The 17,867-nt window shown below is 47.2% G+C and overlaps 1 protein-coding gene and 1 non-coding gene across 2 annotated transcripts in view; one reads left to right on the top strand and one right to left on the bottom strand.

Annotated features, from left to right (window-relative positions):
- The window catches only part of VPS41 (VPS41 subunit of HOPS complex), a 184,738-nt gene that overhangs the window by 164,816 nt on the left and 2,055 nt on the right, over window positions 1-17,867 (bottom strand). The window contains exon 2 of the mRNA XM_077781123.1: window positions 11,368-11,406. Within this exon, the coding sequence (XP_077637249.1) occupies window positions 11,368-11,406 (39 nt within the window). The remainder of the gene's footprint in view (window positions 1-11,367; window positions 11,407-17,867) is intronic.
- LOC144245835 (U6 spliceosomal RNA) lies at window positions 3,257-3,363 on the top strand. The gene has a single exon (XR_013339437.1). It is a non-coding gene; the product is annotated as a U6 spliceosomal RNA (small nuclear RNA).

Below are 17,867 nucleotides of genomic sequence, written 5' to 3'. Positions count from 1 at the left end.
GAGGGAGGGAGGGAGGGAGAGAGAGAGAGAGAGAGAGAGAGAGAGACTCTTAAGCAGGATCCATGCTCAGCACAGAGCCCAACGTGGGGCTTGATCCCATGACCTAGGGGTCATGACCTGAGCCAAAATCAACAAAGGCTTAACCGACTGAGCCACCCACGCACCCCTAACATGTCTTTTCCAAACCTTTGGCTAACAGTGGAGTTTACTCAGTTTCCTACCACGCAGCTGCGCTGGATGCTTTGGAATCTTCCTGCCTCTCCACCGGCTCACCTGTCGCATACTATCCCACACTTGCTCTTGACTGACCTTGAGAGGCATCTCCCCTTGTCTTCTGCTACTGCCCCGCGCAGATCTCTACACCCCTACCTGTCTCTCCCGGGGGCTTGCGCCAGGACTTCCGGCCATGCGTCTCTCCTTCCAGTTTATCTATCACCGGCCCCCACCCCCACCCTTCACAGTCAAGGCTTTTTAGCTGGCTCCACAACATCCACAGGATCAAGTCCAAACTGTCCGGTGTGACACATCGGTAGCTTCACAACCTTGCCCTACTTTCCTCGACCAGCCTCACTTCCCCAACTTCCTCCACATTCTAGCCACGGGGGGTGCCGTACAGGTGGGCGGCTGAACACGCAAGCGCTTTCATGACTCAGTCTCTGCCCAGCCTTTCTGCCTAGATTCGTCTTCCATATTTAATTCCTGGAGACCCAAACGAAGCCATTGCCGACCAGTCATCCACCCCTCTGTGCCCCCGTAGCACTCGGCCACCACCGGTGCCACAGCAATCGTCTCTAAGGGCTCGCAAGGTCTTGGAGCTTCAACAGGGAATGAAGTCCTTTTGAACACATATTTCATTGCTATGTTTTTCAGAGTAAAGTGCCATTTAAGAAAGGGTCTGGCTTATGATATCGAGGTGGGATAAACAGGAGACCATGGATTAGAAACAAAAAATACTAGACGTGAGGACCCCTTCAGTTATTCCACGAAATTCGCCATAAGTCGTTTAGTTATTGACCTGAACGCAAGACCCTTAACTGTGTTACCCATTAAACCACATACTTGGGGCACCTGGTGGCTGAGTCAGTTAAGCACCTAGCTGAATTTCAGCTCAGGTCATGATCCAAGAGTCATGGGATTGAATCCCGGGTCTGACAGCACAAAGCCTGCTTGGGATTCTCTCTCTCCCTCTTTCTGCTTCTCTCCCTGCTCACATACTTTGTCTCTCAAAATAAACAAATAAATATTTAAAAAATAATAACATACTCTCTTGTTTGTACTATGGTTTTGAACTTCTACTTGAACTACAAAGTACAACTTAAAGTTCTTAAAAGGTTTAAACAGTGACATACACACCACTGTCAAGTATATTAATTATACTACACCCAGCAGTTTCATTTCATGTGGTCACAAGTTTCAAGAACTGAAAAAAGCACAGACAGTTTTGGGCTATTTTGGTTTGTTGTTGCTGTTGTTGTTTTAGAGAGAGAGAGAAAGAGAGCAATCGGGGAAGGGGGCAGAAGGAGAGAGAAGAGAATCCCAAGCTGGCTCCACACCGCAGGAAGCAAGGCCTTGGTCCCACATTCCTGCGAATATGACTTAAGCTGACATCAAGAGTTGGATGCTCAACCAACTGAGCCGCTCAAGTGCCCCAACACAGAGTTTTGAGCAGTTCGTATTCCTTTCTTGAACATACAAAATGAGAACTTGGAAGAAAGCATAAGGGAAAAGCTTCATAATACTATACTTGTCAATGATTTCTTGGGCATGACATCAAGAGACAGGGAAAATGGCAAAAATGGATAAAGTGGACTACATCAAAATTTTAAAACCTCTATGCATCAAACAACACACTCCATGTGAAAAGGCAACCCGTGGAATGGGAGAAATTATTTACATGTTGCAAATTGTATACCTGAATAGGGATATGTATATAGATAGGTAAATATATTCTTTATACATTACATTATGTATATTCTTCCTACAGATACAGTTAAATTGCAACTTTACAGATCTGTATCTGTATGTCAATCCATCCACCCATATAGCCTACTTACAGGTTGTTGAGTTATAGACAAAGACAACAGGTTTATGTATCTATCTCTGATAAGGATCTATCTATATCTATCTCCATCTGATAAGGATTAACATCCAGCATATACAAAGAAGTCCTCCACAACAAAAACCCAAAGAGCCTGAATAAAAAATAGGCAAAGGAATGGAATAGGCATTTCTTAAAAGAAAATATACAAATGGCCAATAACTTTTAAATAGGTGCTCAATATCACTTAATCATCGAGGAAATGCAAATGAAAACTACAACATCACCTCACACCTGTCAAGATGGCTGCCATAAAAACAAACAAAAACAGAAAAAACAAGGGCTGGCAGGGACGTGAAGAAATCAGAACCCTTCTGCACTGCTGCTGGAAACGTTAACTGGAAAGTGGTAGAGTGGCTCCTCGAAAAATTAAAAACAGAATTACCACGTGATCCAGCAATTCCACTTTGGGGTACATACCCTGAAGAACTAAAGGCAGCTGTCTCAAAGAGATAGGTTTACACTCGTGTGCACTGCCAAGTTGTTCACAAAAACAAACGGTGAAAGCAACCCAAGCGTCCATCAGTAGATGACTAGATAAATGTGGTTTGTATACACGATGGGATATTATTCAGCCTTAAAGAAGGAGGGGCGCCTGGGTGGCTCAGTTGGTTAAATGTCTGACTTCAGCTTAGGTCATGATCTTACAGCTCGTGGGTTCAAACCCCGCATCGGGCTCTGTGCTGAGAGCTCAGAGCCTGGAGCCTGCTTCTGATTCTGTGTGTGTGTCTCTCTCTCTGCCCCTCCCCTGCTTGCACTCTCTCTCAAAAATAAACATACATTTAAAAAAAGAAGAAGAAGGGAACTGACACAGGCAATGCAATAGATGCACCTTAATGACATGATGCCACATGAAATAAGCCAGTCACAAAAAAACAAACACGTACTGCATGATTCCACTTATAGGAAGTACCTAGAGTTGTCAGATTCCCAGACACAGAAAGCAGAGTGGTGGCTGCCCGGGGCTGCGGGCTGAAGGACAGGGAGCTGTAATCTGATGGGCACAGAGTGTCAGCTGGGCGAGATGAACAGGTTCCGGAGGTAGGTTGCTCTACAATGTCAATGCACTTGACCGTACTAAACAGTATGCTTAAAAATGGTTAAGACGGCAAATTCTACATTATATGTAGTCTACCACAATTAAAAATATCTTCATTAGTGCTCGCTTCGGCAGCACGTATACTAAAATTGGAATGATACAGAGAAGATCAGCATGGCCCCTGTGCAAGGATGACACGCAAATTTGTGAAGCATTCCGTATTTTTTGGAATACTCCATGGCAATGAGAAAGAATGGCATCTGGCCATGTGTAGCAGCGTGGATGGACCTTGAGGGTGTTATGCTGAGCAAAATAAGTCAGGCAGAGAAGGACAAATATCATATGTTCGCACGTATAGGAGGATTAGGAGGAACTTGNGGGGGGGAGGGGCACGGAGGAGGGCACTTGTGGGGATGAGCGCTGAGTGTTATATGGAAACCAATTTGACAATAAACTATCTGTAAAAAAACAACAACAACAATACTCAATAAAAAATAACACCCTGAGCTTCAAGAAAAAAAAATATTTTCATTAAAAACGTTTAAAATTTTTAAAAATAAGAACGTTAGAATAACCGAACACTAGGGTCTTCCCAATATAAAAGCCCAGTCTATAAGAAATGCAGCATCTCATCAGGTAACAGAAAAATTGTTACAATTCCATGGTTGAAAACACTAAATACCCGTTACTTGCAGAAATAGAAAAATACCCAGCTGCCTGTACCGTGGCTCAGTCGGTTAAGCAACCAAATTCGGCTCAAGTCGTGATCTCTTGGTTTGTAGGTTTGAGCCCTGTGTCAGACTCTGTGCTGACAGCTCGGAGCCTGGAGCTGCTTCAGATTCTGTGTCTCCCTCTCTCTCTGCTCCTTCCCCTGCTTGCACTCTTTCTCTCTCTCTCAAAAATAAACATTAAAAATGAAAAATTAAAAAAAAAAAAGGAAAGGAGAAACATCTGGGAACTTGAATAAAGTGGAGGCAGAAGCATGCTAAGCAAAGGCCTGCCCTGTGAAAGCTGAATTACCTGTTATAAACCCTCGTGGGAAGAAAAGGAAAAATAAAGATTCTCGGGCGACCAAGCAGTGTCTCACACTCTCAATCCCGCAACCGGAAAGTGACTCAAATGGAGAAACCCAGGACAACCTGCTCCAGAGACTGGAGTACAAACCAGCTTGCTACACCGAAACGACCAGACTTGTCTGTCACCGGCCTGGCCCCCTCGCTGGCCCGTGCACCGTGAGAACCCCCGGGATCGGGGGAGTCCCTGCTTTCCCAGGGTCTCGGGGGCCTCTCCCAGCCTCAGGCGGAAGCCGGGGGCTGTAGAAGGGGCAGCAGGGACACTTCTAGAACACAGGCTGAGGACCACAACCTCGGCGGACTGCTTGCATCCCCGGCGCCGGCACCGCACAGGGCGCGGGGCCAACGGCACCTTCCCTCACCCTCACGGCGACCACCGTCAGCGACCACCACGTTTTCCCTAAGAGGACACTGAGGAACAGAGGAGGTGGGTGCTACGCCCAAGGCCACACAGCAGGTATGAACCCGAGGCCCGACTCCATTCCCTCAGTCCCAGCCTGTCAGGGCCAGAAGGCAAAGTGCTGGGGGCCAGAGTCTGAACCCACTTCTCCCGTGAACCTGCTACAGGACATCAGACAGGTTACCTTGAGGGTCTCGGTTTGTTCCGCTTTGAAAGAACAGTCTTTTCCTTTCATTTCTTTCCTGAGTGGCCAACTCTCACTCCCTACCTTCCCTGTGTGTGTGTGTGTGTGTGTGCGTGTCTGTGTGTGTGTCCACTTCTATTCTGAGTTTCAAAATTTCTGGCTGAAGAGGAGGGTTTTTCATCTCTGTGAATGCTTGTTTGAAGGCCTTCAGTTCACGATGGAGCGCTATGGGGCTGGTCATCCAGGCTGAAAAGTTTTGACTCTCACTTGGATTTCTTCCTATAGTCTTTTTTTTTAATACGGACACTACCCGTCATTTCAGTTCACTTTTCCGTGTCCCAGGCCTCCCGGACAGCAAGAGCAGGTGCTCCTGAGCACAGGATGAGGCATCTGAATGGTTCACTAGGGCTGTGAGCCACACTGGGAACGAAGCACACCTTCTCTCATGCACAGTGGCATCGCTGTTTGGTACTGCGGAGGGAGGTAAGTATATCCTGACTTTCTGCTATTTGTTGGCGGGTACCCTTAATTTCCCCTTTTTCCTTTGAGGTCACCACCATGTAACCAAGGGGTGCCTCCCCCTTCTCTCCAGGAGCAGCTGCTCATCCAGCAGCAGCACTGTCCCGTCCCGTCCCACACACTGCCAAGCTCCCTCCTTAAATTCCCCAACAGCCAGGGAAGCCGGGGTGGCCCAGGTCTCCATGACTTTGGCTCAGGTCACAGTCTCGCGGTTCGAGGGTTCGAGCCCTTCATCAGGCTCTGGACTGACAGCCTGGAGCCGGGAGCTGCTTCAGATTCTGTGTCTCCCTCTCTCTCTGCCTCTCCCCTGCTTATGCTCTGTCTCTCTCTCTCTCAAAAATAAATAAACATAAAGAAAAATTTTTTTTAAATAAAATAAATTCCCCACTAGCCAGTGCTCAGATCCACCAGGTGGTGTGAGACCGGTTCTCACGACTCCCCCACTCAGGGTGGAGCCCTCTCCCTCCTGGGGGTGACTTCTGTCTGTCCGTACGCCACCCCCACCGGCGCTCAGCTAACTCTCATCTCCATCTGGCCTCCATCAGACCCTCAGCTCCAGACTCCATCCAGAGCTGGCTCGGCTGGCTCTGGATACGTATTCCCCCTCCTGGACTGACGTTCACAGCACGCCCTGCTTCCCGATCACGCCGCAGGCACGAGTTATACGTGCTTCTGTTTGCTCTCCTTGTGGATCTGTTTCGTATCTGAACGATGTGTAGAAAGATTTACTTCGGTGGCTGTCAACATTCTCCTCACCTCTGAAATGAAATCCTGGGACAGGACTCCCACACTGCAGAATTCTCTACCAGTGCTTCCGAGAGCACGGTTAGCCAGAGATCTCCAGAGATAAGATGGTTACGCTGAAACGCTTTTCAATATTTTATTAACAATTAACAAGTGTTAGGGCTCCTGGGTGGCTCAGTCGGTTAAGTGTCCAGACTTGGGCTCAGGTCATGATCTCACGGTTCGTGGGTTCAAGCCCCGCGTTCGTGGGTTCAAGCCCCGCGTTCGTGGGTTCTCAGCCTGTGCTGTCAGCACAGAGCCTGGAGCCTGCTTTGGATTCTGTGTCTCCCTCTTTCTCTCTGCCCCTCTCCAACTCACACTTTGTCTCTGTCTTTGTCTCTCTCTCTCTCTCTCAGAAACAAATAAACACTAAAAAAAAAAAAAATTAACAAGCCTTATGCCATATCTATAAGCAAACTCTGTAGTGCCTTATCGGGAGGCCCAAGGACGGTATCTGCGGTCCTTAGTAGTAAAGATATTAGGAACCATGCCTGTAGTGCCAAAGTATAAACACATTATAGCAAACTATATAAGCTGTTCTCCAGGTGAACAGTCCACCTTTTCCTTGAAAAAGCAAATAAAATCAATATAATAACTATATGCAGTATCAACCTGAATTTACAAACTACACTGGCTATAGTCACATTGGTGTGAATTTCCAGCAGGGGTTAGCATACATATTTTTTTCATATGAAACAGCATAAGGAAAAAATATAATTATTATTATTAATAAGTCCATCCATAAAATTAGTAGGTTCATTAGTTTTGGTTATGCTTAAACTGATTTTTTTAATGTTTTTTATTTGTTTCTGAGAGAGAGAGAGAGCAAGCGAGCATGAACAGGAGAGGGTCGAAGAGAGAGGAAGATACAGAATCCGAAACAGGCTCCAGGCTCTGAGCTGACTGTCAGCACAGAGCCCGACACGGGGCTCAAACCCATGAACCGTGAGATCATGACCTGAGCCGAAGTCGGACGCTTAATCGACTGAGCCCCCCAGGCGCCCCTTTACTGATTTCTTATGCATAGTCTTGAAAAGAAATTTGTTTTAAAAAGCCCACCCTTATATTTTATTCTCCTTAAAACACAAACTTTAACACAACTTAGCTCCTTAACAGTTTTTAAGGAAGTAACTTTCCTTTCTATTTTATGAAATCAACCCTAACTTCGGTGACTGAGGAAGTACCCCCAGTGGGTGTGTCATTCTCATTAAAAGAATGAAGAGAAAAAATAAATGTGGTAGAACCTACAGCAGTTTGTNCCAAATTCGGCTCAAGTCGTGATCTCTTGGTTTGTAGGTTTGAGCCCTGTGTCAGACTCTGTGCTGACAGCTCGGAGCCTGGAGCTGCTTCAGATTCTGTGTCTCCCTCTCTCTCTGCTCCTTCCCCTGCTTGCACTCTTTCTCTCTCTCTCAAAAATAAACATTAAAAATGAAAAATTAAAAAAAAAAAAGGAAAGGAGAAACATCTGGGAACTTGAATAAAGTGGAGGCAGAAGCATGCTAAGCAAAGGCCTGCCCTGTGAAAGCTGAATTACCTGTTATAAACCCTCGTGGGAAGAAAAGGAAAAATAAAGATTCTCGGGCGACCAAGCAGTGTCTCACACTCTCAATCCCGCAACCGGAAAGTGACTCAAATGGAGAAACCCAGGACAACCTGCTCCAGAGACTGGAGTACAAACCAGCTTGCTACACCGAAACGACCAGACTTGTCTGTCACCGGCCTGGCCCCCTCGCTGGCCCGTGCACCGTGAGAACCCCCGGGATCGGGGGAGTCCCTGCTTTCCCAGGGTCTCGGGGGCCTCTCCCAGCCTCAGGCGGAAGCCGGGGGCTGTAGAAGGGGCAGCAGGGACACTTCTAGAACACAGGCTGAGGACCACAACCTCGGCGGACTGCTTGCATCCCCGGCGCCGGCACCGCACAGGGCGCGGGGCCAACGGCACCTTCCCTCACCCTCACGGCGACCACCGTCAGCGACCACCACGTTTTCCCTAAGAGGACACTGAGGAACAGAGGAGGTGGGTGCTACGCCCAAGGCCACACAGCAGGTATGAACCCGAGGCCCGACTCCATTCCCTCAGTCCCAGCCTGTCAGGGCCAGAAGGCAAAGTGCTGGGGGCCAGAGTCTGAACCCACTTCTCCCGTGAACCTGCTACAGGACATCAGACAGGTTACCTTGAGGGTCTCGGTTTGTTCCGCTTTGAAAGAACAGTCTTTTCCTTTCATTTCTTTCCTGAGTGGCCAACTCTCACTCCCTACCTTCCCTGTGTGTGTGTGTGTGTGTGTGTGCGTGTCTGTGTGTGTGTCCACTTCTATTCTGAGTTTCAAAATTTCTGGCTGAAGAGGAGGGTTTTTCATCTCTGTGAATGCTTGTTTGAAGGCCTTCAGTTCACGATGGAGCGCTATGGGGCTGGTCATCCAGGCTGAAAAGTTTTGACTCTCACTTGGATTTCTTCCTATAGTCTTTTTTTTTAATACGGACACTACCCGTCATTTCAGTTCACTTTTCCGTGTCCCAGGCCTCCCGGACAGCAAGAGCAGGTGCTCCTGAGCACAGGATGAGGCATCTGAATGGTTCACTAGGGCTGTGAGCCACACTGGGAACGAAGCACACCTTCTCTCATGCACAGTGGCATCGCTGTTTGGTACTGCGGAGGGAGGTAAGTATATCCTGACTTTCTGCTATTTGTTGGCGGGTACCCTTAATTTCCCCTTTTTCCTTTGAGGTCACCACCATGTAACCAAGGGGTGCCTCCCCCTTCTCTCCAGGAGCAGCTGCTCATCCAGCAGCAGCACTGTCCCGTCCCGTCCCACACACTGCCAAGCTCCCTCCTTAAATTCCCCAACAGCCAGGGAAGCCGGGGTGGCCCAGGTCTCCATGACTTTGGCTCAGGTCACAGTCTCGCGGTTCGAGGGTTCGAGCCCTTCATCAGGCTCTGGACTGACAGCCTGGAGCCGGGAGCTGCTTCAGATTCTGTGTCTCCCTCTCTCTCTGCCTCTCCCCTGCTTATGCTCTGTCTCTCTCTCTCTCAAAAATAAATAAACATAAAGAAAAATTTTTTTTAAATAAAATAAATTCCCCACTAGCCAGTGCTCAGATCCACCAGGTGGTGTGAGACCGGTTCTCACGACTCCCCCACTCAGGGTGGAGCCCTCTCCCTCCTGGGGGTGACTTCTGTCTGTCCGTACGCCACCCCCACCGGCGCTCAGCTAACTCTCATCTCCATCTGGCCTCCATCAGACCCTCAGCTCCAGACTCCATCCAGAGCTGGCTCGGCTGGCTCTGGATACGTATTCCCCCTCCTGGACTGACGTTCACAGCACGCCCTGCTTCCCGATCACGCCGCAGGCACGAGTTATACGTGCTTCTGTTTGCTCTCCTTGTGGATCTGTTTCGTATCTGAACGATGTGTAGAAAGATTTACTTCGGTGGCTGTCAACATTCTCCTCACCTCTGAAATGAAATCCTGGGACAGGACTCCCACACTGCAGAATTCTCTACCAGTGCTTCCGAGAGCACGGTTAGCCAGAGATCTCCAGAGATAAGATGGTTACGCTGAAACGCTTTTCAATATTTTATTAACAATTAACAAGTGTTAGGGCTCCTGGGTGGCTCAGTCGGTTAAGTGTCCAGACTTGGGCTCAGGTCATGATCTCACGGTTCGTGGGTTCAAGCCCCGCGTTCGTGGGTTCAAGCCCCGCGTTCGTGGGTTCTCAGCCTGTGCTGTCAGCACAGAGCCTGGAGCCTGCTTTGGATTCTGTGTCTCCCTCTTTCTCTCTGCCCCTCTCCAACTCACACTTTGTCTCTGTCTTTGTCTCTCTCTCTCTCTCTCAGAAACAAATAAACACTAAAAAAAAAAAAAATTAACAAGCCTTATGCCATATCTATAAGCAAACTCTGTAGTGCCTTATCGGGAGGCCCAAGGACGGTATCTGCGGTCCTTAGTAGTAAAGATATTAGGAACCATGCCTGTAGTGCCAAAGTATAAACACATTATAGCAAACTATATAAGCTGTTCTCCAGGTGAACAGTCCACCTTTTCCTTGAAAAAGCAAATAAAATCAATATAATAACTATATGCAGTATCAACCTGAATTTACAAACTACACTGGCTATAGTCACATTGGTGTGAATTTCCAGCAGGGGTTAGCATACATATTTTTTTCATATGAAACAGCATAAGGAAAAAATATAATTATTATTATTAATAAGTCCATCCATAAAATTAGTAGGTTCATTAGTTTTGGTTATGCTTAAACTGATTTTTTTAATGTTTTTTATTTGTTTCTGAGAGAGAGAGAGAGCAAGCGAGCATGAACAGGAGAGGGTCGGAGAGAGAGGAAGATACAGAATCCGAAACAGGCTCCAGGCTCTGAGCTGACTGTCAGCACAGAGCCCGACACGGGGCTCAAACCCATGAACCGTGAGATCATGACCTGAGCCGAAGTCGGACGCTTAATCGACTGAGCCCCCCAGGCGCCCCTTTACTGATTTCTTATGCATAGTCTTGAAAAGAAATTTGTTTTAAAAAGCCCACCCTTATATTTTATTCTCCTTAAAACACAAACTTTAACACAACTTAGCTCCTTAACAGTTTTTAAGGAAGTAACTTTCCTTTCTATTTTATGAAATCAACCCTAACTTCGGTGACTGAGGAAGTACCCCCAGTGGGTGTGTCATTCTCATTAAAAGAATGAAGAGAAAAAATAAATGTGGTAGAACCTACAGCAGTTTGTTTTAAAACCCAGTTTTTTGAAGTCAAGATTCGTTTGTGAAATTTTGCATCCAATTTCCCACTGCCAACACACTTTGGGCTAAAATACTGTTCAAGATCAGGAGAGAGCTTTTCGCTCCTTCTGCTGTTTACTTAAGCTGATTCACTTAATATTTCTGAAGACTGGGGGCGCCTGGGTGGCTTGGTCGGCGGAGCGTCCGACTTCGGCTCAGGTCATGATCTCGTGGTCTGTGGGTTCGAGCCCTTCGTCGGGCTCTGTGCTGACAGCTCCGAGCACAGAGCCAGCCTCGCATTTTGTGTCTCCCTCTCTCTCCGCCCCTCCCCCGGTCATTCATTTTTTCTCTCTCTCTCTCTCTCAAAAACAAATAAACATTTAGAAAAATTTTAAAAAATAGATTTCTGAAGACAACTGGCAAGTTGTTCCCCAAGGATCTACCACCCACGGCCCCACTTTCCCACCCCCGGTCCCGGCAAGGCAGAACAAGCACAAGGAGACGTGGTGGGAATCGATCCTCAGGCTCCCGAAGCACCCGCCTTACCTCAGACTCGTCCGTAGATTCTTCGAGAGACTCCGTTTCCTACAAAGCACAGAGTGGGAGAATGGTCAGAAGAGAGGACAACAGAATAAACTAGGAAATACTTTCGGGGGGGTCACCACACCCCCGCCGCCCACCTGACCCTTGGGGAGGTAACGGGCCACCACAGCGGAAAGGGCTCCACGCAGGGCAACTCTCCAAGCCTCCCTCCACTTCCCGTGAGTGGCAGGGCTGGGACGGTCCCTGCGGGGCCCCCCGGGCCCACTGACCGATGGCCGCAGGAACGCTCCCATGAGTGCACAGAAGGCTCTTTCCTTCGCTGAAAATGGAAGCGGGGCTGGCAAAGCAGGCTTACTGATCACGGAAGGGGAGAGGAAGCTGCCATCTCAAATTATCTGTAAGCCAAGTTTTATACTGAAAAGCCCTGGTGCTATTAATGACCACGCTATTAATCTGGTTAAGTCAAAATGACTGTCTTGCTTAAACAGTTTCTTACAAAAAGAATTCCCCTGGAGGGGCACCTATCAGGCGCTGTGCAAACAAGCTCTGTAATTTACATCCGCTCTTTAACCCATTAACCAGAAGACAAATTCTGCCATTGAACACCGTTGCCCTCTTGCTAGACAATGAATCTTGCTGCTCTGGAGAAAACAAAGCAAAAAGGGAAAAATTGACTCAGTCCCGCTAATCTCTCACCTGTCCACTGAAAGAGAGAATCTGCTGATGCCATGCATCCTCAAAGAGGTCAGCAAAATGAAGATTTACTTAACGTACTTATAGATATCAATAGCAATAAAAGGTTACAACTAATATGCTGACACCGAATGTAAGCATTTTGCAACAATCCAGGGGAGAAAAGAACCAAAAAAAAAAAAAAAATGGGGCAAGGACATTTTGGAGAGAACTAGTATTTTTCAAGAAAAAAGATAAACATTTTAAAGAGAGTTAGACGCCTCCGTGACTCAGGGCCGGTTGTAGAGCAGGCTACACACACATCCGGTGTTTGCACACATTTTAATCTCGTTCGTGGAAGATTCAGAAGAACCCAGCAGGTGGTGGGCCGTCTCTGCAAACAGCCTTGTGGGTGATACGGTCCCTGCTCTGAAAGGCCATCTGTGAAATGGGGACGAATGTCACTTGTGATCAGGAATTTTATCGTAGTTGTGACCTTAACCACGATGGACAGGACAACCTCCCCCGCACCCCGACGCAGTGACGTTATTCTGAGCACTAGAAAGTGCTTACTAATTTGGAGCTACAATCCCTCCACGGGAACTTTCTGTTCTCAGCACCAACAAGACCCATAAAAAATCCAATTCTTCGACTGCTTGACAGTTCTCCAGAGAGTTAATGACACGTATCGTGCCTGCCCTTCTAAATTGTTCTTCCTCTGTGCTACCCGTCCCCAGACCCTGGTTCTCATCCACTTACCACCCTGACGCTTCTCTTTTGGACACACGCCGTTTATTATTAACAGTCACGATTCTGACATCTTTACTGAACATCTATTATATATATCCTCATGATGCTAAATGCTTTGCACCCAGCATCTTAGAATTTCCTAATGACCCCTGAGGTAAGAACACTGAGGCTCAGCGGCTGAACTTAACAAACATCTGACACCCTTTCCACTCCTGACTGTCCCTGAATATTAACTTAATAATATCCGGGAAACAAGGCTTTGATGACCATGCCAACGACCTGTACCTACATTCCTATCCCCAACTCGAGAACTTTAAAAGGGCACTGGTTTACTCTCTTCAGAAAAATGCCATTAGACCTAAGGAAGTCTTTTTTAAAATTATTATTATTTGAGATACATTCACATAGACACTTAGGGTAAAAGGGCAAATGTTCCATTTATGTTCTTCGTTAAAACAAAAGCATAAGTCTCCACCCACCGATTTCAACCAAAGATTCAAAATTAAATTATGGTCTTTTAATTTTTTTAACCTTTATTTTTGAGAGATGAGAGAGCGAGAGTGTGAGCGGGGGAGGGGCAGAGAGAGAGAGACAGACAGACAGACAGACAGACAGACAGAATCTGAAGCAGGCTCCAGGCTCTGAGCTGTCAGCACAGGGCCCAATGCAGGGCTCGAACCCAGGAACCGTGAGATCATGACCTGAGCCGAAGCCAGAGGCTCGACCGACTGGGTCACCCAGGTGCCCCAAGATCAAATTATATTCTTGACTCTGCACCAAAACCCATGCAGTGGCAGAATGCGATACCACGAGGCTTGTGGCTCTCAGAAACCCGAGCCTTCAGGAAAAAACCAGGCTCTCAGAGAGGCTTCCTGTGCTGCGGGTATCAGTGAGAACATTTCCTCCATGGCATTCTCACACTAACCCCCTCCCCCCAGTATGAACCTCCCAAACTGAGCTGTGGCCTCAAGGAAAACGACACTCTTGTTCCCAGTCCTAGCAAAGCAATGCATGAGTGACTTCAGAAATCACACAGTCTGCTATTTCCTTGCTTCCTCCATGCAAAACTCCCCTCTGCTAATGCCCCGGGGACTGCGGGGCCAGCCAGATGGCCTGAAGTCAATGCCCCGGGGACGGCTCCAATAAGTGGGGCTGAACCCTGAGAACGGTCACGAGTTAGAAAGAGGCAGTGGTTTTCAACCACGTGTTAGCTTCGCCCTCTTATCTTCTGAAGAACTTCGAATCATGACAATACAAGTTACAGAACTGTGCTGTTTCCTAAGTGAAATAAACCAGACACATACTGGAGGCTTCCACTTACATGAGGCAGAAGTAGAACAGAGCTTAGGAGTGGCTGGGGGAAGGTGCTGGGCGGGGGCAGCGGTGAGTGCTTAATGGGTCCAGAATTTCAGTCTGTGATGGCCAGAAGTTCAGGAGACGGATGGTGGGAACGGTGGACAGTGCGCATGTACTTAATGCCACTGACTCAATCATGCACTTGGAAATGGCTAACATGGCGGGGAGCCTGGGTGGCTCAGTCGGTGGGGCATCCAACTCTTGATTTCGGCTCAGGTCATGATCTCACGATTCGTGAGTTCGAGCCCCATATCGGGCTCTGGCTGGAGGCTCAGGGGCAGCTTGGGATTCTCTCTCCCCTTCTTCCTGCCCCTCCCTCTCTTGCACTCTGTCTCAAAATAAATAAAATAAAACTTGAAAAAAATGGTTAAAGTGGTCAATATTATGCAAATTTTACTACAATAAAAAAAAAATGGGGCTGTTCTGGTTAAAGCAGAAATGATGAGCTAGAAGACACACAGATGGGGCCCCTGGGTGGCTCAGTGGGTTAAAGGGCCAACTTCGGCTCAGGTCATGATCTCGTGGTTCGTGAGTTTGAGCCCCATGTCTGATCTGTGCTGACACCTCGAAGCCTGAAACCTTCTTCAGATTCTATGTCTCTCTTTCTTTCTGCCCCTCCCCTGCTCACGCTCTGTCTTTCAAATATAAATATCCATTAAAAAAAAAATTGGGAGGCACAGAGAGACAAGTATATAGCCGGACAAGATCTGGGCAACCGCGGAAGGCTAACCTCAGCTGCTTTACCTCACCTTTGTGCTGCAAGCCAATCCCGTAAACTCAATCATATATCCAAACCGCATGATCTCGGTGCCTTGACCCGTGACCTCTTGAATCTATACACACTATTTGTCGGGGGGAGGGGCGGGGTGCAGAATTTGGGGGAGAAATGGAGGCTGGAGCCTGAGGAAGGCCGACTCTAACATCTGCAGGAACAGAGCAGAGGCCAGGCTCCGGGCAGTCCGCCTGGCCTGGGGATAGGCCCCAAACGCTCAACAGCGCACGGCCACCTTCTCTCCTTCCCAACACACCATGACCGGCCGAGCTCAGTGGAGGACAGGGCGTGCTTGAGAGAGCCCGGCGTCTGACACAGGCAGAGGATGAGGACAGGTTTTGTGTGGCGTGTACCTGCTACCCCTGCACAGACTCTGAAGCAGGCTCTGAGCTGTCAGCACCGAGCCCGATGGGGGGCTTGAACCACAAACCATGGGATTGTGACCTGAACCAAAGTCGGAGGCTTAAGTGACTGAGCCCCCAGGTGCCCCTGCTTTCAAAAGATCTTGCTCAAACTGTAAAAAAAAAAAAAAAAAAAAAAAAAAAAAAAGGAGAGAGAGAGAGAGAACCATGCATACCAGAGCGAAGTCACACATAGGCGCTTCGGCCCGGCCCCTTTAACACAACCCCATTTCATACTCACAAGAGTCCTGAGAGCAAATGCCTCTGTCCACAGGCAAGTACTTGTTGCTGTGATTTGTATTTTACACATGGACCACAGTCGCGTGGGGGTGCTCGTGCTCATGAACTATCATGTGATAATCAGAAAATGCTTCTATAGTAAGGATAAAACGTCCCCAAATTCCCGGGCGCCTGTGGCTCAGTTGGTTGAGCATCTGACTCTTGGTTTTGGCTCAGGTCATAGTCCCAAGCTTCCCGTTTGGGCTCCGCACTGAGCCTGGAGCTTACTTAAGGATTCTCTGTCCCTCTCTCTCTCTCTCTCTCCGACTCTCTACTGTACTCACACGCACTCTCTCTCTTAAAAAAAAAAATTCCAATTCTAAAACGTACAGGGAAAATTCAAAAAAGAAATGTGACGTGAATAGATGGTCAGTTTTTTAATAGACCGGGTTCCCTGATGGTTGGTAGGAAAGATGAAAGGGGGCCCGGGGAGCCGGCAGAGTAAGGAATGTAGGAAACGTAACCTACGTTTAAATTAATAACTTTCAAAAGTTTCAAGTTAAGATAACATAACACAAATTCTACTGCATCTTACTTATGGTTTGACATTTTCAATCCGGAAGGCTATTCTCCCCCGCATAAGTTCATTTAAACATTTTACTAAGCACCCAGTACCTGTAAAGCACTAGGCCTGTGCGAGATGTCCGCGTGAGTGAGCTCTGTGCTCGTTCTTGAGGACTCAGCAGTCTCTAGTCGGGGTAAGACTAATACACAACCGGACAGCAAGCCGAACGTTTTTCATAAAAGAGGTCCGAACAAATACCATTGGGCGTCTGCGATAATGAAGGTCAACTGTAAATCATTCCGGAACTAAGTAAAACTGCCGGTTAGAAAAGTCCCAGGCAGAATACAGCGTGTGAGGCCTTTCTCCGAACTGCACGTGTGGTTATTTCTGCGAACCCCCTTCACTGTACTCAGCAGAAACAAAGACTTCCCAATGCCTTAAAAAATGTTCAATCATGTCCAAAAAAGTGACTTCATAGCTTGAGCGCTCCTGAACTATTTTACATTATAACTCGGTACAGATCTTATTACTTTGGTTCTTTCTAAAATTAAAGGGTTAAAAAAAAAAAGCAATCACCAAAGAATACAACGCTCAGAAAAGTTAAGAGGAGGGGAGCCTGGGTGGCTCAGTCGGTTGAGCGTCTGACTCTTAATCTCGGCTCAGGTTATGATCTCACGGTTCGTGGGTTCGAGCCCCACACTGGGCTCTGTGCTGACAGTGGGGACCTGGCTTGGTGTTCTCTCTCCCTTTCTCTCTGCTCCTACCCCACTCATCATCTCTCGCTCCCTCTCTCTCTCTCAATAAATAAACTAATTAATTAAAAACAGATTTTCTAAAAGGCTTAAAGGGGCAAAACAGAACAATTAACAAATTTATTTAACTCCATTTTTGTGCACTTTTAGCCTTCAAAACACTCCACACGCAAGCCAGATTTTAACAGCTCCCTACGGCACAAACCAACCAGAGTGAGAAACATCTAACCATTTTTAATCCATTTTAATCTATAAAGGACTGATAATATAGGTATGATCATTTGCCAGCTTTAAAAATAAACAGAAGGACAATTTGTGGATGTCTGCTTCTTTCTGCCACTGACAGTGGGCCCCTGGGCTTTTCGAGAATGACCTGTCTGGGAGATGAATGCTGCTCTAGCTGCATGCAGGCTGTTGAAGCGTCGAAGGTGAAATTATGACTCGAAGGAAACTTATTAAGGTGATAAGGGTTCGTTCTACTTCATAAAGTTAAAAATAAAATTAGATTAGGTTTTCAAGTATTTTTTCAAAGGTCGGGGTGTTCTAGTGAAAAAACATGGGCTTTGGAGATAGAACACTGGAGATTTATTACAGACACAAGCCTGAGTAAGTGACTTATGTTGTCTGAATTTCCAGTTGCTTATGCGTAAAGTTCAGTCATTTAACACATATTGTGGCACTATTCTAGGTGTCAGGCAAACAGCAGTGAACAAATCCTTGACGTCATGAAGCTTACATTTCAATAAGGAGAACATACAGAAATGAATACTGAAACATACAGAACAAATAAGCAGAAACTTTAAAACACACTATGAGAGATGGTGTTGAGCACTAAGGAGAAAAAGAATGCAAGGAAGAGGTCTCAAAGAGCAATCAAAGAAGGTCTCACTCAAAAAGATAACACTTGGACAAAGACATGAAGGAACTCCAAGAGAAAGCCCTGGATATCTGGGGTCAAAAAAGGGAGGAGCATGAGCAAAGGCCCTGGGGTAGAAACATGCCAGCCTGTTGAAGGT

Source organism: Crocuta crocuta, unplaced genomic scaffold (assembly GCF_008692635.1).
Source record: "Crocuta crocuta isolate KB4526 unplaced genomic scaffold, BGI_CrCroc_1.0 scaffold108, whole genome shotgun sequence".
In the NCBI taxonomy this organism is placed as follows: Eukaryota; Metazoa; Chordata; class Mammalia; order Carnivora; family Hyaenidae; genus Crocuta; species Crocuta crocuta.
The sequence above is the reverse complement of the archived record's forward strand: the minus strand, read 5'-3'. Positions and strand labels throughout refer to the sequence as shown.